Source organism: Odocoileus virginianus, unplaced genomic scaffold (assembly GCF_023699985.2).
Source record: "Odocoileus virginianus isolate 20LAN1187 ecotype Illinois unplaced genomic scaffold, Ovbor_1.2 Unplaced_Contig_2, whole genome shotgun sequence".
NCBI lineage: Eukaryota > Metazoa > Chordata > Mammalia > Artiodactyla > Cervidae > Odocoileus > Odocoileus virginianus.
The window spans coordinates 2,696,278-2,719,095 of NW_027224319.1; the positions used below are offsets into that span (position 1 = coordinate 2,696,278).

Sequence of the window (22,818 nt, forward strand, 5' to 3'; positions counted from 1 at the left end):
CATAAACGTTTCTCCCCTGGAGTAGAATTCTAGTGTCTTCTCACTTCCAGACTGGGCCTCCACTTAACCCAGGAGGCCTACCCTGAATGCTAATCTCAGCCAAAAGGACCCAAGAGATACTACATCAACGGGAGAAAAGTGCTTGAAACTTTCATACGTCCTCCACAGGCTGCCTGCAACCCCTTAGCTTCAAGCCCCCTAACTTCCAAAGGACAAGACTGCAGCACAGCCTTTTGGCAGGGGTGTCCGAATACCTGCAGGTCAGCAGTGAAGCAGGAGGACTCGGACACAGGCCTTTGGGATTTGTGCTTCCATGTTCCACAGACATTAGCAACCCAAAGCCCCCATCTTCCCAAGGCTCTGGTCTCCCCACTGACCTGGGTTGGACATAGATGTGTGGTGCCTCCTTGTGGCCATTTCCTGTTCTTACAGTGTACAAACTGGTACGTCATAAATAAGGAACACTTACCGAAATCAATCCTGAATATGCATTGGAAGGACTGATGCTGAAGCTGAAACTCCAATACTTTGGCCACCTGATGTGAAGAACTGACTCACAGAAAAGACCCTGATGCTGGGAAAGATTAAAGACAGGAGGAAAAGGGGACGGCAGAGGATGAGATGGTTGATGGCATCACCAACTCGATGGACATGAGTTTGAGCAAGGTCTGGGAGTTGGTGATGGATAGAGAAGCCTGGTGTGCTGCAGTCCATGGGGTACAAAGAGTCAGATATGACTGAGTGACTGAACTGACTGACCCTAAAAACACCCTGGTGGAGGTCAGCAAGTAAAACTTCAAAAACCATAAACGGGGACTTTCAACAAGCCCCAGTCAAAAGGGAATTTTCCTCAAAGTATTTACAAGAAACAAGGCACATTAAATGCTGCACCAGATCCCTCAAACTCAGAGACAGGACCGTCAAAACTACACCCTGCGCCATCTGCCGTGCATCAGAATGTCCAGTACAAAGGTCTGCAAACAGTCAATGCTGCAGATCGAGGACAAAGGGAACCCTCCAGGCCACTATGGAAAACAACACTCAGGCTTCTGAAAGGGACATCACAGCTCCATGTGAGCAAAGTACATGCTGCCAGACACAAAGTAAAAAGCAACTGGAAATTGAAATGGCCCAGGCGTCAAAATGCTTGCTGCAGGAATATGAACAACCTCGAGATTGGGAATCAAACCAAATGACCAGGACCATTAGGATGCTGAAAAAATCCACCTGGGACGTGCATGCACTAGACTACTGAAATAGCCATGAAATAAGAAAACAATTTTGATGTAATAAGGATGGACCTAGAGATCTCGGGACTCAGGGAACTAAGACGGCAGCCATAGGATTTGGGGTAGGGATGTCATCTCAGCCTGCATGGAAATGAACCCTCTGAGAAAACAGAAACAAACCTAGAGTCTGGAAGCAAAATGTGTGTGTAGCAGGGGCAAAAGCTGGGGGAAAGGCTATAAAGGAACACTCGGGAACGAGCAGTTCACACTGCTACATAAAAATCGACCCTCCATCAATAGATAGCACATGCAGTCTACCCAGCACTGTGTAAGAGCCTCCATGGGAAAAGAATCCAAAAACAGTGCTATGCAGACAGACGTGTACAGCTGAATAATGGTGCTGCCCATCTACATCATGCACGTGGAGGAAATCTGTTGTCTTTAATAGACCTGAAATGTCGAAGTATGTCTCAAACAGTATTATTCCCCACACCTGGGTCCCCTGGCAGGTGTCCAATGCTTGAGCAGCCTTGGTGCCCAAGGCCAGACCCACCTGAGCTCAGGCTGCTGTAGAGGTTTGGGCATAAACGTTCCTCCCTTGGACTTACAGAGCCTCATTTCCTGAATGGGCCTCAATCTGAGACCCAGGCGGCCTACCCTGAATGCTAATCTCGGCCAAAAGGACCCGAGAGACACTGCACTATTGGGGAGAAATGCACTGCAAGCTCTTCATGCGGCCTGCACAGGCTCTGGTGCTGGGGTCTCAGCTGCAGCCCCCTACCTTCCAGAGGACGAAATTTCAGCATAGCAGTTTGGGGTCTGAGTATCTGCAGGTCAAGCGTGAAGCAGGAGGAGGAACAGGACACGAGCCTTTGTGGGTTTCGCTGGCATGTTCCACAGACGCTCGCCACCCAAAGCCTGTACTTCCCTAAGGGTTGGGCATGGAAAAGTAATGCCGCCTTGTGGCCATTTCCTGCTATTACAACGTACAAACTGGTGCTTCAAGGCCCTGCATAATCAAAGGGCTGCGGGGCCTTATATAAGGAACACTTACCCTAGAAATGGGCCTCCCTTGTGCCTCAGCTCAGGTAAAGAATCTGCCTGCACTGTGGGAGACCTGGGTTCAATCCCTGGGTTGGCAAGATCCCTTGGAAAAGGAAAAGGCTACTCACTCCAGTATCCCGGCCAGGAGAATGCCACGGATGTTGCAAAGAGTTGGACACGACAGTGATTTTCACTTTCACTACCCTAGAAATACCCTGGCACAGGTCAGAGAGTAAAACTTCAAACCCCATAAATAAGATGACTTTCTAAAAGCCCTATTCAAAAGGAAATCTTCCTCAAAGTATTTACAAGAAACAAACAAGGCACATTAAATGCTACACCACATCCCTCAAAACTCAAGACTGGACCAACCATCAAAACTACACCCTGTACCACCTGCCATGAGTCAGAATGCCCAGTATCAAATATGCAGATCCAGGAGAAAAGGGAAACCTCCATGCCAATGCTGGCAATGCAAATAGGTACGGGCCACTCTGGAAAACAGTACTCAGGCTTCTGAAAGGGAAATCACAGCTCCATATGAGCCTGGGACACACTCCCGGACAGAAACAGAAATTGAAACACCATGGGCATCAAAATGTGTGCTGCAGCAATGTGGACAATAGTCAAGATTGGGAATCAAACCAAATGATAGGTTACTGGCATGCCGAAAAAATCCAGCTGGGACATGTATGCACTAGACTACTGAAACAGCTGTGAAATAGGAAACAATACCTTTCTCTGCAAGAAGGATGGACCTAGAGATCTCTGGACTCAGGGAACTTAGGTAAAGGCAGCAGACGTAGGATTTGCTGTACTGGTGTCATCTGAGAAAACAGAAACAGAGTCCTGGAAGCAAAATGTGTGTCTGCCAGGGGCAAGAGCTGGGGAACAGGCTATAAAGGAACACTGGGGAACGAGCAGTTGACACTGCCACATGAAAATCCACCCTCCCTCACTACACAGCACATGCACTCTGCCCAGCACTGTGTGAGAGCCTCCACGGGGAGAGAGTCCTCCACGGGGAAAGAGCCCATAAAAGGAGAGCTGTGCAGATGTGTACCACTGAAGAAGGCTGCTGCCCATCTGCATCATGCACGTGGAGATCAATTATGCCCTCAGACACCTCAACACCTGAAGTATGTCTCAAACTGTATGATACTCCCCACAGCCTGGGTCCCAAGGCCAGACCCACCTGAGCTCAGGCTGCTGTAGAGGTTTTGGCATAAACGTTCCTCCCTGGGAGTCCCAGTGCCTCCTCAGTTCCCAACTGGGCCTCTGAGACCCAGGCAGCCTACCCTGAATGCTAGTCTCAGCCAAAAGGACCCGAGACGCTGCACTATCGGGGAGAAAAGCACTTCAAACCTTCATACGGCCTGCACAGGCTCTGGTGGTGGGGTCTCACCTGCAGCCCTTAGCTTCAGGCCCCCTAACTTCCAAAGGACAGGAATGCAGCATGGCAGTTTCCCAGGGCTTTCTGAGTATCTGCGGGTCAAAGGTGAAGTAGGAGGAGGAATGAGACACAAGGCTTTGGGGTTTGTGCTGTCATGTTCCACGGACACGGACCACCCAAAGCCCCCCTTTTTCTAGCGCTGGCTGCTCTCCCCGCTGACCTGGGTTGGGTATAGAAGAGTAGTGCCACCTTGTGGCCATTTCCTGCTATTACAACATACAAACTGGCTTCAAGATACTGCATCAAAGGACTGCGGGGCCTTAAATAAGGAGCATTTACCCTAGAAACGCCCTGGCACAGGTCAGTGAGTAAAAACTTCAAAACCCATAAACAGGAGGACTTTCAGCAAACCCTATTCAAAAGGAAATTTTCCTCAACTATTTACAAGAAACAAACAAGGCACAAATGCTGCATCAGATCCCTCAAACTCAGAGACAGGACCGTCAAAACTACACCCTGCACTGCCTGCCGTGAGTCAGAATGTCCAGCGCAAAGGTCTGCAAACAGTCAATGCTGCAGATCTAGGACAAAGGGAACCCTCCATGCCGATGCTGGCACTGCACACAGGCACGGGCCACTCTGGAAAGAAAACTCAGGCTCCTGAAAGGGACATCACAGCTCCACGTGGGCACGGCACACGCTCCTGGATAGAGACTAGGGATTATCAAAATGCGCTGCAGGAATATGGACAATACTCAAGATAGGCAATCGAAGCAATGGCCAGGACCACTTGCACACCTGGGATACATATGCCGCAGTAACTGACTCGGCTATAAAATGAAGACAAAAACAATGCCTTTGACGGCAACAAGGACGGACCTAGAGGTCTCTGGACTCGGGGAACTTACGTAAAGACTGCAGCCAAAGGATTTGGTGTAGTGGTGTCATCTCAAACTGGAGAGAAATAAACCCTCTGACAAAACAGAAACAGAGTCCTGGAAACAAAATGTGTGTGCAGGAGGCGCAAAAGCTGGGGGAAAGGCACGAGCAGTCCACAGTACTACATGAAACATCGACCCTCCACGCAAAAGGAGAGCTGTGCAGACGCGCACAGCTGAATGCCGCTGCTGCCCATCTACATCATGCACGTGGAGGAGACCAGCTATGTCTTTATACCCTTGAAAGTACTGAAGCATTTGTAAAAATGTCTATTACATTCCCCACAGCCGGGGTCCCCTGGCTTGGTTCCCTAGCCTAGACTGTCCTGGATCCAAGAGTGCTGTAGAGGTGTTGGCAGAAATGATCCCCCTGGTACCTAGTGCCTCTCACTTCTGGTTCGGTCTTCTGTTTTAGACCCAAATGCCCACTCTGTCAAATCTAATCCCAGCCTCAAGGACCCCAAAGATAAGTGGCCATCCACGAGAAATGGTTTCAAAGTGCAGTGGCCTCAGCATGCTCTGGTGTGGGCTTCCTGCCTACATTCTCTAAGCTTAGAGTCATCCTCTTTATTAAGAACAACCCCTCAGCATAGCAGTTTATTTGGGTTCAGGTACATCTGGACGTGTTTATGGTGAGGAAGAACTTCAAAATATGTGAAACAAAAACTCACAGAAGTGAGGAGAAGTCTTTTCCAATTCTAGCTGGTGATCTCAATGCTCATCCTTCAGCAGCAGAAGACATAGACCCCTGAAAAAAAAATACTGTCAATTTGACCTAAGTGGCATTCATGGAACATTCTTCCCAACAACACTTAAAACACATTCAAGTGTTAATAAACACTCACAGATAAATATAATAAACACTCATCAAAACAGACTAATTCCTGGACCCCAAAACAACTATCTCGCTATCTAGCTCTGTGAAAGCTTTCCTTCCAAGGAGCTAGCCTTTTTTCATTTCATGGCTGAAGTCACCATCAGAAGTGATTTTTGGAGCCCAAGAAAATAAAATCTTTCACTGCTTCCACCTTTCCCTTCTATTTGCCATGAAACAAAATTGTTGAAGCCAAAGTCACAATTCTTTTGCCACCTGATGGAAAGAGCGGACTCAATGGAAAAGACCCTGATGCTGGTAGAGATCGAAGGCAAAGAGAGAAGGGGCGGGCGGCAGAGCGCGAGAAGGTTGGATGGCATCACCAACTCAATGGACATGAGTCTGAGGAAACTCCAGGAGACGGTGAAGGACAGGGAAGCCTGGACACACTGAGCAACTAAACGATGACAACGAAAGGGGGCTGCGGTAAACTGCGGGAGTGTGTCACCTGTGAAAGGCACAGACCGGAGCTTTCTGAGACAAATCACGTGCCTGCTGAGATTTGCTCTTACAACATCCCCCTCAAATGAAAACCAGTACGAGGGTAAGTACACGAAAGCAGATGCTAAGACATGTTGAAACTGATGATGGGTGCTTGCAGACTCTTGGAATTACTCTTTCTGCTTTCTTTGTAAGTTTGAAATTTTCTAGAAGTTCAAATATATCTGGAGAGAGAGTTTAGCTTACACAGGTTTCTGTTGGAAAACTTCGCCAAGTTTTCCGTTAGGAACATGACTTTGTAATCAGAAAGGAAGTACGTGAGACCCTTGTGAAAATACAGATTCTCAGCCCCACGGCAGACTTACTCGATCAGAGTCGGAAGATGAAGCATAAGGAAGTCAGCTTTCTTACGGCCTCCCCTGTGAATCCACTGCAGCACAGCACAAGTCTGCACCCAGCAGTTGCAGTCAGGTGACCCCACGGGCCTCACCCTGAGGTCCCACAGCTCTTAGTGACCCCTAGACTAAGGCTGTGCTACCTGCAGCTCCGAGAGCCGTTTCAGCACGGTGGTGGAGCGGGTGTCGAGCTAGATAGTTTGGAGGGGCCAGTATCCAGTGTGGAACAGGATACAGGGAAAGGAAATTCTGCCTGGAGACGGGGGCATCGACAGACCTTCCCAGGATGAGAGACCTGGGCGTGTTTGACAGCTGAGGGCGGAAGCTGCTGGACAGGAAGCCTGAAGATAGACTAGTGTCTGGGGCTCCAGCCCCACGATGGCAGAACAGGGGTGCCCCAGTGGGAAAGGAGGGGTGAGAGAGCACTTGCTAACGTGAGGCAAGTGTTAAGAGGGATGCCCATGGTGTCTCCAGTTCTTAAATGACTACTAAGCTGTTCCTATTAACTGCCCATCTCGTTTCTATAAAGGGGGGGAAAAAGGGGAGGGTTTCATATGATTATCATGTTAGAAACGGTCATTTTATTGTTAAATAAACCTTCATTTTAGAAGATTAATCTTGAGTTCCTGGTGCCCACATATTTTTATCGAGCACCCTGTACCCCACTTTTTAAAAAAGTGTCCACTTATGTAAACATACCATTTTCTTAGATGATTTTACTATTCATAAGGGAAGTTTCTCTTGAGGATATATTTGAATATTGAATTTTTCCTATCATGTTGCATTCTGCTGCCCTTGGCAAAATGTACAGTAGGTTTTCATGAAAAGTGAAAGTCATTCAGTTGTGTCTGACTCTTTGCAACCCCATGGACTATACAGTCCATGGAATTCTCCAGGCCAGAATACTGGAGTGGTAGCCTTTCCCTTCTTCAGGGGATCTTCCCAACCCAGGGATCAAACCCAGGTCTCCCGCATTGCAGGCAGATTCTTTACCAGCTGAGCTACCAGGGAAGCCCAAGAATACTGGAGTGGGTAGCCTATCCCTTCTCCAGGGGATCTTCCCTGACCCAGGAATCAAACCGGGGTCTCCTGCATTGCAGGCGGATTTTTTTTACCAACTGAGCTATTGGGGAATCCCGTAGATTTTCAGTCATCATCTATTTTTTGTCATCCAGATGTATCTTCTATTTTTTTTAAATGCATTTATTTTACAGCTGTGACTTTACTATAGACTTTAAATAAAGAAATAGAAATTTAAAAAAAAGAGTGACACCCATGTTGATCTAGTACTCACCCTGTGCAGTAGCTGGGAGCCACAGGTCCCTACTAAGCACTGGAAATGCAGCAGGTCTGAACTGAAACGTGCTGCAGAAATATAAGATCCACCAGACTGTAAGGATTTAGTAAAAAGAAAACCAGTGTCAAATATGTAAATCATTGATTGTGTGCCAAATTGATAGTATTTTGGATACATTAAACTATATTATTAAAATTGATTTTACCTCTTTCTTTCTGCATTCTTTGATGTGACTTCTAAGGAATTTTTCATCACACGGCTGGCATGATACTTCTATTTCGAAAGTCAGGAGGAGAGAAAGAAGAAGTCGAACCAAAGAGCCCTATCTCACAAAATAAAACCTGTTTCTATAACCCCAGACTCCACCTCGGTCATACCAAGGTTGGTCTAAGTTGATGAAAAAAGTGCCTAATAAGCCAACTAATCCTTGGTGCAAACAAAAGGACAGTGGGCCATGTACACAGTTTGTTCTCAGACACCATTTACACATGGCAGTTACTTGGGTGACACTGCGTCCCTGTCCACGAGGCTGGGCCCTCAAGGCCGTGCGGTGGGAAGGACACCACCACCCAGCGGGCAAGGACTGCTCTGAGGTGCCGACAGACAGGTGCAGGCCGGCCTCATGTTACCCGCACTCCAGCGGACATCATGAGCTGGGGAAGGTCAGTCCTTCCCCGGAGACAGTCCTCCTCCAGAGAACTCGGGTCAGGTCTGCGTGTGCCCCCTCCTCAGTCTGCGCCCCCTTCCGCAGCTAGCGGTGGGCGGCGGGGTACGTCTGGGCGCCGCCTCCCCGTCCCTCGGCCCTCCCTTCCTTCCCCAACTCTCCTGGGCTCTGCGAGATGAGCCTGGGGTGGTTTCCCCCCCGCAGGCCTCCTGCCTGCACTTTCCTGTTCCCAGGATCAGAGGGCGAGGGAACCAGGGAGCAAGCATGTTCCGTGTTTGCTCGCGGGGGCTGTTATCTAAGATCAACACCCGCAGCTCCATCTCCACCATACAGGGAGGCCTCATGTCGCAGCAGGGGCCTGGTCACCATAGATGGTTTGGGTTGTTTTGTTTTTTTGCTGGAGCTGGCAAGGAGAGGCTCTGAAAAAGCTGCTGGCCGTCTCGAACATCTCCCCGCCCCACTCCACCTTCAGCCCTTCTGGGCTCCCAAGGTCAGGAGCCCTACGCTCGGGGGACCCACAAGGGGAAGGTCTCCCGGGGACACGCTTACCCTCTCCTGGGACTGATGGAGGCTCCTGGTGGAAAGCTTTCCAGCAGAAGGTACTTAGTCCCCACACTGCACGGGGGGGCTCAGTCCAGCCCCTCCCAGGTCCCCCACCCGTAGGGTCTCCACAAGGTTCATCTCCCTGAGGTCCACCTACGGCAGGCCAGGATCCGACATCCAGAGGTCTGCTGGCAGCCCCAGCCCCTTCCTGATTGGGAGCCCGGCTGGCGGCCCACACGGCCACTGAGGGCAGCGTGGCTTTGGGGAAAGGATGGCCCCTTTAAACAGTTTTTCTCCCTGTGAAACAAGAGGTGCAGCCTCCCAAGTCTTCAAGGTCAATCGCTCACGCCACTGCTCACAAGCCTTTAAAGTCTTCCCTCCTCCAGATCAAAGCCCAGATGCCTGTGCCAGGTGCTTCCCAAGGGTGCTCATCCTCACCCCGCCCCTCCTTCCAGGCCTTTCCTCACAGCCCACTCCTCCCCCCACCGCTGCTACCATTCTCCAAGCACCCCACCTCCTCACCGGGGGGCTCCACACAGTCTGCACCCGCGCCTGCCGCTCACCTCCGCTCCCGCCCTCGGCCTGCAGCGGGGCTCCCCTCACAGCCCAGCCGCACTGCCGCGGCCCTGAAGGGGGCGGCCTTTCCCCGCTCCCAGCCTGAGCGCGCCAGAAGCGAGTTCCTCCTGAGACCACACACCGAGCCCTCAGGAGTCACCGCCTGGGTAGCCGGTGGGACGAACGGCTCCGGGCAGGTTAACAACCCCCCACGTGGTTGGCCAGCTCGTCGTCGGGGACCATGTGACGTGGCCAGGGCTCAAGGCACGAAGAACAGCTACCGCGTAACACTCGACAGCTTACAGAGGACGTCACGTCCTCACCTCAGTCAGTCCTCAAAGTCGCTCTGAGGCAGCCCTGTGCGGGGACGCTCTGTGACCTCGCTGAGGCCGGCGTGCGCGTAGGGGGAATGGGTGAGGGGCAAGGCTGCCGTGGTCAGCCGTGGCGGCGCCGGGGCCGCTCGGCTGCCTCTCAGGGCCGGCCGGGGGAGGGGAGGCAAGCCCACATGTTAAGGAAGACCACGCAGGGCGGAGCCATCCAGCTTCCTCCCAGAGGCGAGGACGGGCCTTCAGCCCCTGCTGGAGACAGTCACTGCCCTGCTCCTCCAGTTTCCCCATCTGAAAAACAGGGCTTCCTTCTGGGCGGCCTGAGAATGCCAGGAGGCTCCCAGGCCATGGGAGCCAGAGCCGCGTCCCTCACGAGGCCCGAGGCAGCACAAGCCTCTGAGATCGAGCGACGATGCCTGGTTCATCACCGATTCCACGGACGTGAACTTGAGCAAACTCCAGGAGAGGATAAGGGATGGGGACACCTGGCCGTCGCAGCCCGTGGGGTCGCAAAGAGTCAGCCATGACTTGGCAACTGAACAACAGCAACCGACCTGGTTCTATCCCGGGAGGCGGCGGCAAGCAGAAAGGCCAGCGGGTCACGGCTGCCGACCAGCGATGCCGGGCTGGCCCCAGGGCGCACTCTCCCCCCTCCCGCCCAAGCCAAGGCAGGCGCGCCTGGGCACAGGAAGGGCAGGTGGCCCCATGGGGCCACCCCAGCCAAGCCGGCTGTCTCCCAGGGATTTGACCTCTGCTGTTGACGTCTCCCTGGTGGGTGATGGAAGCATTTTTAGTTCCCAAGGAATGGCACTCAGCCCCCGGATGCCAGGCTGTCCTGAGAGACAACTGCCAGTTTCAGACAAACAGGCTACCCTATATAAGGACCAGATGGCCACCAGTCGCCACCTCCGCCCGGAACCCCAGGTAGGCACTCTGGGGACACTCGCATGCAGGGGGTCTGTTTATGGGTCTAACTCACGGCAACGGCTGCGCACCCACAGGCCCTTCTGAACACAGGGAGGTCGCAGGGCCCCGGGCTGCCCGGCTGCTCCCAGCTGGACTTGGGAGCGGCCCCGGTGCCCCCCGCGTCTCCTGGGACCTGGCCGGTTCGCCTTCCTTACCCCTCCACCAGAAACTTGGCACAAGGTTCTCAGGGTGGGGGACGAAGGATGCGGACAGTCCCACTGCCAAGCACCCGCCCCCGAAAGAACAGTCTTGGGAAGGGGCCCTCATGCTCCTACCTGGGGAGGCAGGCAGACGGCACTCCTGGGGGAGAGCTGCTCCAGACAGCAGTCACCCCGGATGCAGGGGTCCAGCGCGGAGCCCCGCCACCATCTCTCTAACCGGCCCAGAGACCCTCTCTCCTCCAGGTCCGTCTGCCTCCAGCCAGGGAAGCCATGCCTGCCCCATGGACCATCTGCAGCCTGCTGCTGCTCAGTGTGCTCTGGCTGGACTTGGCCATGGCGGGCTCCAGCTTTCTGAGCCCCGAACATCAGAAACTGCAGGTGAGACGTCACCCCAGGAGCCCCACGTCCTGAATGCCCCAAGCCGTGTGAGCTGGGCAGTGGCTCACCCTGAGCTTCAGCTTTCTCCCCGAGCCCAAAGGAGGGCTCTGGGTCTGATCGTGGGTCCGCGCCTCACTCTGCTTCTCGGAGGAGAGGGGGGATTCGGGGCCTAAGGGGAGCACCTCCTCTTTCCTGCAGAGAAAGGAACCTAAGAAGCCATCAGGCAGACTGAAGCCCCGGGCCCTGGAAGGCCAGTTTGACCCGGAAGTGGGAAGTCAGGCGGAAGGTGCAGAGGACGAGCTGGAAATCCGGGTGGGTCCCTCTGCAGTAGGAGGCGGGGGTGGGGAGGGCAGGGGAGGGTGGCCACCCACACACACCCACTTAGCAGCTACTCAAGGGGCATCAAACAGCAGGACAAGAGTGGACTCCACACCCCTGGCTCTGCCAGGTCTTCGCCATCAACAGGCAAATGTCTAAGGAAATTTGCTGCAACAGGAGGAGCCCCGGCAGAGGGGAGGGGGCGTGCCAGCAAGTATTCACATCACTCAGGGAGGAGAAGCTGCTCACAGTCTGCAGGTGTCTCCCCGCAGAAAACCTCCCGATGGGCTCAGGGCCCTCCAGGACCTGACCTTACTCTGTCTTGGCAGGGCGGCACCCTGGACGGGTGAACCCCCCTGCAGGCCAGGACGGAGCCTGGCAGGCTCGCCTGGGCTCAGGAATCCTGCCCGGGGCAAGGGTGCTGTTTGGTGAGAATGGGAGGTCCAGAGCATGAGGGGTTTTACGGGCCCCCTGCCACGTGGCCTTCCTGCCGGGGGGCCTGGCCACGGTCCCGGGAAAGGACTGGCAAGGGTTTAGGTGGAGATGGGCATCTCCGTGCAGCGCGACCAGGGTCCCCCGAGGTGCCCGGTCACCACCGAGCACCACACCCCCTGGGCCTCACCTCCCACGGCTCCGCCCTCCCGCACGCGAGTGTACACAGTCGCTTCAGTCGTGTCCGACTCCTTGCGACCCCACGGACTGTAGCCCACCAGGCTCCGCAGCCCGTGGCATTCTCCAGGCAAGAGTACTGGAGTGGGCTGCCAGGCCCTCCTCCTCCAGGGGATCTTCCCAACCCAGGGATCGAACCCGCGTCTCTTATATCTCCTGCATTGCCAGGTGGGCTCTTTAGCACAGCGCCACCTGGGAAGCCCTCCTACCCTCCTGCTTGGCATGAAGCTCTACAACCACCCATGAGGTTGGTACAGCTGGGCTCCGTGGCCTCGTTTAGAGATGAGGAACAAAGGTTCAGCCAGGGGAACCCGCTGGTCCAACAGGCCGCCGCCTGCAGGCGCCGAGGTGGGACCCACGGTCTGGGGGGCTCGGGTCCCCAAGCCCTCGCTCTCTGTCACCAGTCTGGCAGAGAGCAGGTGCCCAGGAAGTCTCCTCTGCCCGCCTCTGCTCCCATGAGAGGTCAAATCCCCAGCTCCCAGCCCCTGACTCTCACCGGGCGCCTCCTCCACCACATGTGAGACCCCACCCGTCACATTCCTACTTGACGAAGGCCTGCAGTTCTTAGATTAAAACCAGGGGACTTTCCTGATGAGACTGCCAGGCCCAGGGGGGCAAGGGAAGCCCTGGGACGGCTCAGCTGGGGGAGAAGTCTTAGCTGGGACTTTCCAGTTTCCACAGAGGCAACAGCAGGCCCTGCCTCAGCCGGCACCAGAGTGTGTGATGTCCAGAGGTGGGGGACCCACCAGATGTGGGGGAAGCCTGAGACACAGGCCGCAGAGTGCAGGCTGTGCGCCCCAAAGCCTCCATTCCCGGGGTCCTGCCTCAGGTGTCACAGGCCCCTCCACTCCCTCCAAACGTTTTCCTAAAATGGAATCTCAGAGCGGAACGCTGTATAGACCAAGTCCTGTCCTACCCCACCTGTCACCCACGGACCAGTCAGACACTGGGGCCAAGGCAGCCGTCTCCAGCCCCCCGAAGCCGTGCTCTCCCGTCCGACAGCTCCTCACCTCCTGTCACTGCCCCTCGCCCGGCTCCAGGGTGCAGACCAGCCTGGTGGGTCCCCAGCTCAGTGCTCACGGAGCCCCAGCGTCTGCTGGGGTCACCCGACCACCCGCAACGGCCACAGGGCTGGAGGGGAAATGAGTATTTACTGAAGGGAGGGACCCGAGGGGCCTCAGTTCCCCCCAAATCGATGATGTCATCTCCACAGCTCCATCTTCACGGTGGACGCAAGAGGGGGAGGTAAATTTTAAAAGGGGAACCCACATTTTGTTTTAATAACACCTTGGAGCATCCCTGCTCATCTGTGAAATGGGAGGCCAAGGGAAAGGCACTCAGCCCGGGCTGAGCAGGCTGAGGGCTGCACCCCTGCTGGGGCAGGAGGACCAAAGGCTCCCTTTCGGCCCCAAGATCCCTTCATGGACTCACCCAGGAGCTCTGTCACCAACACAGCCAGGAACTGGATGAGCAGAGGCAAACACGGTCTCCGCTCCCCCGGAGAGAAACAATGATGCGGCCACAAACAGAGTTCCTTCCTGGTTGTCCAAATCTTTGAGCTTCAACAAGTCATCTCATAGGCTGCCGAGAAACTAGGAGACGTGGGGTGATCCCCCTGGAGAAGGGAAGAGACAGAGGCACAGAAAGAACAGACTTGGCTCAGAGCATTGTTCCAGGAAGAGGTCAACTTCCTATCTGGTCCAACCCGGAAGAAGGAAGGGACCGTGTGGTCGAGGGGAAGAGCGCCTCGGAAGGGAGGGGGTGCAGAGACCGTCCCCCGGGCCAGTGCTGCGTCCGCCAGGGAAGCCCTGATCCCACAGCATGCTGCCAGGGCCTGTGACCCCACCGCTGGCCGTTCCGTTTGACGTCTTCCAAAGCTGAAACGTGGCGGGGGGTCACCTGATCTAGGGGACCCCACGGCTTTTATCCGTAACCTCCTCAGAACCGGGTAAAGAGGGCCTAAGGGAAGCCTCCTAAGGATCGTGGAGTGGCGAGACCAGGCCCGGGACAGACAGTGACCCGGCGAAGCCACCCCTCGGGGGCCCTGTCGGACCCCAGGCCCTTCCCTCCCCCTCCTGAGAACCCAGGCCTCTTCTGAGGTGGGGGTGCAGGAGGCAGGGGTGGAAGGGTGGGGGTGACCTCTGACGTTTCCTGGGTGGTCCTCCTCCTAGTTCAACGCCCCCTTTGACATTGGGATCAAGCTGTCAGGGGCTCAGTCCCTCCAGCATGGCCAGACGCTGGGGAAGTTTCTTCAGGACATCCTTTGGGAAGAAGCCGACGGTAAGTCCTTGCCCAGCTTGGCTAAATTGCAGGCTTCGCCAGAGTCCCAGTGCAAGCCTGCCTAGGGGGAACAAAACAGAGGTTTCATTCCCCACCCTGCCTCCCTAAAGAGCTTCTAATTCCTCTTTCCCGAATCATTCAGTACCCATCGGGGATAGGAGCCAGGTCCCCAGCTTTTAGGGGACGGGCCGAAGTCACACAGTCCAACTCGGGGCCTGTCCTCTCACCATTACAACACATCTCCTCCGTCCCCCTGTGGAAGGAAAGCCAAATTGGATGGCAACAGGACAGCAGACACAGTAGAGGTTTTTTTGGTGTTTTTTCTCTTTTTGGTTACACTGCAAGGCACATGGATCTTAAGTTCCCCGACCAGGGATCAAACCCGTGCCCCCTGTAGTGGAAGCACAGAGCCTGAACCAGTGGACCACCAGGGAAGTCCTGGACACAGCTCTTTGACTTACCTTCTTGCATTTTTCAGAAACCCTGACTGATGAGTGACCAGCCCTGGGACCAACCCCCGTCCGTTCTCCACCCTCAGAAGCTCTCACGTGGCTTCCAGGACACTTCCGAGACCACATGCAGCTCTGAGGGGTGCTAGCCTAGGAGATGAATAAATGCTCAAATGGATGCAAAGGTTCAAAATGTTTATTTCACCAAAGACGAAAATTCCACATTTCAATGAAAAACAACCTGCCCCCGCAATTCCTGGCCTATGGTCAATAGAAAGAGAGGAGAGGACGAGGAAGGACACACAGCACGGAGGTGTGCATGCTTAGAAACCAAACCAGATCCGCTCCCACAAGCAGATACGGCTGCCGGGGATTGCAGGAGCGGAGGTGGGAGAGACGAGGCGGGGAACAGGAGGGGAAAGGAGGGGCAAGACGAAGGAAAAGACAACAAAGTTCCTTTAAACAGTAGAGCTTCCCAGGTGCAAAGCTGCAATGGGGGTGTCTTATTAATAACTAGCGAGGGCTGTGTAAACAGGGAAACTTCTGGTGACACCATTCTAGCCAATGTCCCTGAACTGACATTCACGGGCGGACGGGATGCTGGGAAAGGGAAAGCCTGACTTTGAGGCTGGACGTGAGTGGGGCGCTAACAATGGCAAGCACCACTGCTGGACCTGGCTGACCTAGCCCCTCCTCCTCACCCAATGAAAAGGCCTAACACAGTGGACGCCACCGCCTGTGGCCAAGACTGACCACTGCCTTGGTTCCTCCATTGATCTGGGACACGAGGTTGATGTCCAAACACGCTTGCAACCCCAGCTCATGGCTGAATGAGCCTTGATCGTTAAGCGCCACAACTGAAATCCAGCAAAGACCCAGTCTTCCTGGAAGGGATGTCACTTAGCATTCACTTGCACTTTGGTGTGAACATGTGAGCTGACTCAAGAGCTAGTGGCGATGGGTGGGCGATCACGGGGGAGGAGCACCACCCAGACACCCACCTGACATGTGCACACCCATCACCAACATGCAGGACACCCCTCTGTGGAGCCAGGGCAACAGCCACACAAGGGAGAAACCTTGGTCACAGAGAGCTCCCTCTAGGAGCCAAGTATCTTCTCCAGTGACGTTCTGGCCACCCGGCAATCAAGCATGCCTGCATGCTAAGTCGCTTCAGTCCTGTCTGACTCTTTGCAACCCTATGGATGTAGCCCACCAGACTCCTCTGTCCGTGGGATTCTCCAGGCAAGAATACTAGAGTAGGTTGCCATGCCTGACTCCAGGGAATCTGCCCGACCCAGGGGTTGAACCCGCCTCTCTTACGTCTTCTGCATTGGCAGGTGAGTTCTTTACCACTAGCACCACCTGGGAAGCTCCCAGGCGCTCAAGACAAAGTGCTAATCACTGATCATGCTTGATGGGCACCCAGAACCCCCCCCCCCCCACCATCCCTCAGCGAAGAGCCACTTGTGGTCAGAGGACCGTCACTAAGGTCAGAAAGCCTCTTAGACTCTGGGACCCCGCCCCTGCCCTAGGACAGATAAGGATCTGCTTTCTAACAAGACTCCCAGGCGCATATAAAGTGGTTTAGAGGCCACAGGGTCCTATTCACGAGCACAGCCCGGTCCCCCACCAGGCTTGGAGCAAGTGTTGACTCTCCTGTGACAAGAAAATGCAGGCCTGGCCTGCGGGCCTCGGCAAAACTGAGCGCGCAGGAAAGAGCTGTCCTGCCTCCTCTTTCACGTACCTCCCCCACCAGCCCTCTAAGCCTCAGCTCTGATGTCAACGCCAGGCCTGTCCATCAGTGGACAGCACACATACTTCTCCATCTCTCGGGGCATCTCACACACTGATGATCTGACCGCCCAGTGCCTTAGCTCAACGAGCCCTTGCTTCTGAAAGCATCTGCTTCTAAGTGGCAATCATAGTTTGAAAGGCTCTGTCCCCACAGAAGGAATCTAAGGTACTAGAAAGCAGGTGAACGGCTTGGGTGAGAGGAGGGAAGGAGGAAGCTGAAGCCTCCAGCCCCTTGCTCTGATGCAGAGACCAATGTGCGGGCCTGGAGCTGGGTTACATCCCAGCTCTAAAGTTGAGCAGGGGTGCCACCCTAGCCCACCGCCCTCTTCTCAACACCCAGAGGAGGGCTCAAGGCCTGAACACGTTCAAAGGGCCCAAGAAACCCGCTCCTGACCTGATGGACAGCAGCCAGATGGGGCTCAGTGGAGGACGGGTGTCAGGCCCCAGGGAATGCTGGTCACCGGCTGCCCCTCCTCAGAGACAAGGCCTTACTCCTTCCTCACCACACCAGCCTTCCCTCCCACTCGCCCAGGTCATTCACTCCACACACAGATGAGAAGCACCCACTCTGGCCTGGGCTCTCTCACTGGCCCAGGCAGCGCAGTGGGCTGGAAAGCTTCGGACTCAGACTTGAACGTGAACACCAGCTGCGGACCCACCCAAGACACTGAAGTGTGCGGGCTCTTCCCACGTAAACACCCGTCTTCACCGGTCACTGTCAAGGACGAACCAAGCATCTCCCACAGGACGCCTGCACGTTAACTGTCTTAACAGCCACCACTTAGTGCATTCTTCCTGGGCACTCCCGTTAGCTCAGACGGTAAAGAAGCTGCCTGCAATGCAGGAGACCCAGGTTCGATCCCTAGGTCAGGAAGATCCCCTGGAGAAGGGAACGGCCACCCACTCCAGTGTTCTTGCCTGGAGAATCCCACGGACAGAGGAGCCTGGCGGCTACAGTCCATAGAGCCACACAGGGTCAGACACGACTCAGACTCACACAGGGTCAGACACAACTGAGCGACTAACACTTTCACCTTCCTGGGCACCAGGCACTGCTCAAAATACTGCTTACATGAATTTAGTGTGACTTCAGTTAATTTTCACACAAAAAAAACCCACTTATGAGGGAGAAAACTGAAGTCCAGAGGCATTAAGTGACTTCCCAAGGTCACAGAGCAAACAAGTTTCTGACCCACCCAGAGCTATGGGCTTAGGCCGCACTCCCGACCGTCACCGCCTGACCCTACTGCCTAAGGTCCCGGGGTTCCTCTTGTTTCTATTTCTCATTTTTCTTCACAATACACGGGGTCAGCTTGGAGTGGGCTGAGGACAATTTCAAGTCTTAACTGGCAGAAAAACTGATCACAGGGAACACACACTTGAGAATACATAGCATTTCCAACCTGGTCCCACATCAGCGTGCTCAGACCTGCCCCTGCACACGTCCCTTCTAGACACACCCTTCTAACTCTGGTTCTCTGAAGCTGGTGTACTTATCCCCAGGCTGAGCAAGGTGTTTGCCACATGGGAGAAAACACCCTCCTTTAAAAAAAGACTTTAAAAAACCAAACTTTTGTGTTCTACAACTAATATGCCAGGTACATTAGCGTATGCACTAGCACATGAACTTGACCTCTTACACACTGACAGGGATGTAAACACAAACACATGGAGATTAAACAACACATTTCTAAATAACCAACAGGTTACTGAAGAAATCAAAAGGGAAATCAAAAAATTTCTAGAAACAAATGACAATGAAAACATGACAACTCAAAACCTATGGGATGCAGCAAAAGCAGTTCTAAGAGGGAAGTTTATAGCAATACAATCCTACCTCAAGAAACAAGAAAAACATTGAACAGACAACCTAACTTTACACCTAAAACAACTGGAAAAAGAAAAAAAAATTGGTAGAAGGAAAGAAATCATAAAGTTCAGAGCAGAAATAATTGAAAAAGAAATGAAAGAAACAATGATAAAGATTAATAAAAATAAAATGGTTCTTTGAGAAGGTAAACAAAATTGACAAACCTTTAGCCAGACTCATCATGAAAAAGAGAGAGAAGAATTAAATCAGAAAAATTAGAAATGAAAAAGGAGAGGTTACAACAGACAATGCAATACAAAGAGAGACTATTATGAACAGCTATATGGCAATAAAATGGATAACCTGGAGGAAATGGACAGATTCCTAAAAAAGTTCAATCTTCCAAGACTGAATCAAGGAGAAATAGAAATTATGAATAACCCAATTACAAGCACTGAAATTGAAGCTGTGATCAAAAATCTCCCAAAAAACAAAAGCCCAGGACCAGATGGCTTCACAGGAGAATTCTATCAAACATTTAGAGAAGAGCTAATGCCTATCCTTCTAAAACTCTTTCAAAAAATTGCAGAGGAAGGAACACTTCCAAACTCATTCTATGAGGCCACCATCACCCTGATACCAAAACCAGACAAAGACAACACAAAAAAAGAAAACTACAGGCCAATATCACTGATGAACATAGATGCAAAAATCCTCAACAAAATTTTAGCAAACAGAATTCAACAACACATCAAAAAGCTCATACACCATGATCAAGTTGGGTTTATTCCAGGGATGCGAGGATTCTTCAATATACACAAAAATCAATCAATGTGATACACCGTATTAACAAATTGAAAGATAAAACCATATGATAATCTCAATAGATGCAGAAAAAGCCTTTGACAAAAATTCAGCACCCATTTATGATTAAAACTCTTCAAAAAATGGGCATAGAAGGAACCTACCTCAACATAGTAAAGGCCATATATGATAAGCCTACAGCAAACATTATTCTCAATGGTGAAAAACTGAAAGCATTCCCCCTAAGATCAGGAACAAGACAAGGGTGTCCACTTTCACCACTATTATTCAACATAGTTCTGGAAGTCCTAGCTACAGCAATCAGAGAAGAAAATGAAATAAAAGGAATCCAGATCAGAAAAGAAGAAGTAAAGCTCTCACTGTTTGCAGATGACATGATACTGTACACAGAAAACCCTAAAGATAGTATCAGAAAATTACTAGAGCTAATCAGTGAATTTAGCAAAGTTGCAGAATACAAAATCAATACACAGAAATCACTTGCATTTCTATATACTAACAATGAAAAATCAGAAAGAGAAATTAAGGAATCAATCCCATTCACCATTGCAACAAAAAAGAATTAAATATCTAGGAATAAACTTACATAAAGGAGACAAAAGAACTGTATACAGAAAATTATAAGACACTAATGAAAGAAATCAAAGATGACATAAACAGATGGAGAGATATTCCATGTTCCTGGGTAGGAAGAATCAATATTGTGAAAATGACTGTACTACCAAATGCAATCTACAGATTCAATGTGATCCCTATCAAATTACCAATGGCATTTTTCACAGAACTAGAAAAAAAATTTCACAATTCATATGGAAACACAAAAGACCCCGAATAGCCAAAGCAGTCTTGAGAAAGAAGACTGGGGCTGGAGGAATCCACCTTCCTGACTTCAGGTTAAACTACAAAGCTACAGTCATCAAGACAGTACGGTACTGGCACAAAAACAGAAATACAGACCAATGGAACAAGATAGAAAGCCCAGAAATAAACCCATACATCTATGGGTAACTTATTTTTAACAAAGGAGGCAAGAATATACAATAGGGCAAAGACAGCCTCTTCAATAAATAGTGCTGGGAAAACTGGACAAATACATACAACTCAATACCAGAAAAACAAACAACCCAATCAAAAAGTGGGAAAAAGACCTAAACAGACATTTCTCCAAAGAAGACATACAGATGGCTAACAAACACATGAAAAGATGCTCAACATTGCTCATTATTGCAGAGAAATGCAAATCAAAACTACAATGAGATATCACCTCACACCAGTCAGAATGGCCATCATTAAAAAGTCTACAAATAATAAATGCTGGAGAGGGTGTGGAGAAAAGGGAACCCTCTTGCACTGTTGGTGGGAATGTAAATTGATACAGCCACTATGGAAGATGGTATGGAGATTCCTTAAAAAACTAGGAATAAAACCACCATATGACCCAGCAATCCCACTCCTAGGCATATACCCTGAGGAAACCAAAATTGAAAAAGACACATGTATCCCACTGTTCATTGCAGCACTATTTATAATAGCCAGAACATGGAAGCAACCTAGATGTCCATCGACAGATGAATGGATAAAGAAGCTGTGGTACATATACACAATGGAATATTACTCAGCCATAAAAAGGAACACATTTGAGTCAGTTCTAATGAGGTGGATGAACCTAGAACCTATTATACAGAATGAAGTGAGTCAGAAAAAGAAAGATAAATATTGTATTCTAATGTATATATATGGAATCTAGAAAAATGGTACTGAAGAATTTATTTACAGGGCAACAATGGAGAAACAGACATAGAGAATAGACTTATGGACATGGGGAGAGGGGAGGAGAGGGTGAGATGTATGGAAAGAGTAACATGGAAACTTACATTACCATATGTAAAATAGATAGCCAACGGGAATTTGCTGTGTGGCTCAGGAAACTCAAACAGGGGCTCTGTATCAACCTAGAGGGGTGGGGTGGGGAGGGAGGTTCAAAAGGGAGGGGATATATGTATACCTATGGCTGGTTCATGTTGAGGTTTGACAGAAAACAACAAAATTCTATAAAGCAATTATCCTTCAATTAAAAAATAAAAACAAAACAAAAATGAAAATGCTTGCATTACTAAGTGCTTGCAGGAGAGCTCGACTACAGCTGGTCCCAAACTTAACACAGAGAGAAAGATGTGAAACCTCAGAAAGGCTGAGAGCAGATTTCCAGAGACGAAGAGGCTGTCGCTGCGTCAGATGGACGCAGCTGCCATGCGTTTGGCTGAGACCAAGTGAAGAACGTACTGGAAATACACAAACCAACGACTGTGTGTCCAAGAGGAGGCCTCCACAGATTCCAAACTTGTTACTGTTCCTGGAACAGAGCCTCTCTTCTGGCGCGTTCGCTTCTGGCTTGAGCACTTGTGTCCAGGGATACCTTAGGACAGCACTGGAAGGTGGGAGGAAATTCTGTTTCACGGCTTTGCAGTCAGTTTGCCCAGAGGCATCAGATCTCACAGTCCAAAGCCCACAGAACAACCGAGTCATCGACGACACCCTTGGGCACTCAATTTTTCTTCCTCCTATTGCACTGCTCTGGAACAAAGAAGGTGTCTATTTTTCACGGCCAAGAAGCACCAAGTATATCTGGGTGTTCCTAGGCAGTAAATTGAGAGTTAATGCTCACAGGCAGCAGAACTTTCTTTTTAAAACCAAATTTATTTATTTGGCTGCATTGGGTCTTGGCTGCAACGCGTGGTATCTTCATCACGTCAAGCAGGATCTTTTGCTGCACTGCAGACTCTCCTCAGTCGTGGCGAGCGCGCTCCAAAGCATGCAGGCGTCAGGAGTTCCAGCACCTGGGCTTAGTTGCTCTGCAGCATGTGGGACCGTAGATCCTCGACCAAGGATTGAACCCAGGCCTCCTGCAACAGGAACATGGAGTCTTAGCCACGGGACCACTAGGAAAGTCCAGCAGCAGAACTTTGAAGAAGGGACCAGGAATGCTTGTTTCCAGTTGAATTTTGCTAAGGCACATACTCAAGAATGCCTCCAGAACTTTGGATTCTTGAGCTAGTCAACTATTAAACCATTGGTAACACTCAGAGTAAGATGCACAAACGTGGAGGCCATGGGAGGTCCATCACTTTATTTTCAGAAAGGGGTGCTCAAAGGGGGCAAGGGGGCAGAGATACAGAGGCATTCCAGCAGCACAGCAAAACCATCCGGCCAGCCACATGAAAACTAGATCGGAACCAACGCCCACTGGCTCCCTGCCCACACAGGCCATGGTGCACTGTGTGACAGGCACGAGGAGCCCAGGCCTGGAGGCACAAGTGTGCGGCCCATGTGCTTTACTCTGGCGGGGAGCCTGCAGGGGCGCAGACCTCCACCGGAGCGTGCCTCTTCATCCTGGCACGCAGGCCTGGCTGGTGTTCCCTGGTAGGCTGTGCTCCGGGGGGATCTGCAAGCAGGAGCACCTTCCCTG

At 51.7% G+C, this 22,818-nt stretch overlaps 1 protein-coding gene and 1 long non-coding RNA gene across 4 annotated transcripts; one reads left to right on the top strand and one right to left on the bottom strand.

Annotated features, from left to right (window-relative positions):
• Positions 1–727: 727 nt before the first annotated feature.
• Positions 728–14,006, bottom strand: LOC110124108 (uncharacterized). 2 transcript variants are annotated; one of them, XR_011486241.1, is made up of 4 exons: positions 13,623–14,006; positions 7,817–7,884; positions 7,609–7,704; positions 728–5,352 (listed from the first exon to the last, which is right to left on the bottom strand). It is a non-coding gene; the product is annotated as an uncharacterized lncRNA (long non-coding RNA). The 2 variants fall into 2 exon arrangements; XR_002309665.2 differs by lacking the exon at positions 13,623–14,006 and adding an exon at positions 9,382–9,760.
• On the top strand, positions 9,829–15,098 carry GHRL (ghrelin and obestatin prepropeptide). Of its 2 annotated transcripts, XM_020872598.2 has the most exons (5): positions 9,829–10,623; positions 11,070–11,204; positions 11,403–11,516; positions 14,363–14,471; positions 14,950–15,098. In XM_020872598.2, exons 1-5 carry the CDS (start codon positions 10,318–10,320, stop codon positions 14,967–14,969), a joined length of 684 nt encoding a protein of 227 aa, XP_020728257.2. In that variant the 5' UTR covers positions 9,829–10,317; the 3' UTR covers positions 14,970–15,098. The 2 variants fall into 2 exon arrangements, with proteins under 2 accessions (XP_020728257.2, XP_020728256.2); XM_020872597.2 differs by having other exon boundaries at positions 14,363–15,098.
• The last annotated feature ends 7,720 nt before the right edge of the window (positions 15,099–22,818 follow it).

What these genes read in the sequence shown, in the direction of transcription:
- GHRL (XM_020872597.2), top strand. Translation starts at nt 10,318, where the DNA reads ATGCCGGGCTGGCCCCAGGGCGCACTCTCCCCCCTCCCGCCCAAGCCA. An exon ending in CCGAACATCAGAAACTGCAG is followed by an intron (nt 11,205 to 11,402) that starts GTGAGACGTCAC and finishes TCTTTCCTGCAG; the next exon opens with AGAAAGGAACCTAAGAAGCC. An exon ending in AGGACGAGCTGGAAATCCGG is followed by an intron (nt 11,517 to 14,362) that starts GTGGGTCCCTCT and finishes TCCTCCTCCTAG; the next exon opens with TTCAACGCCCCCTTTGACAT.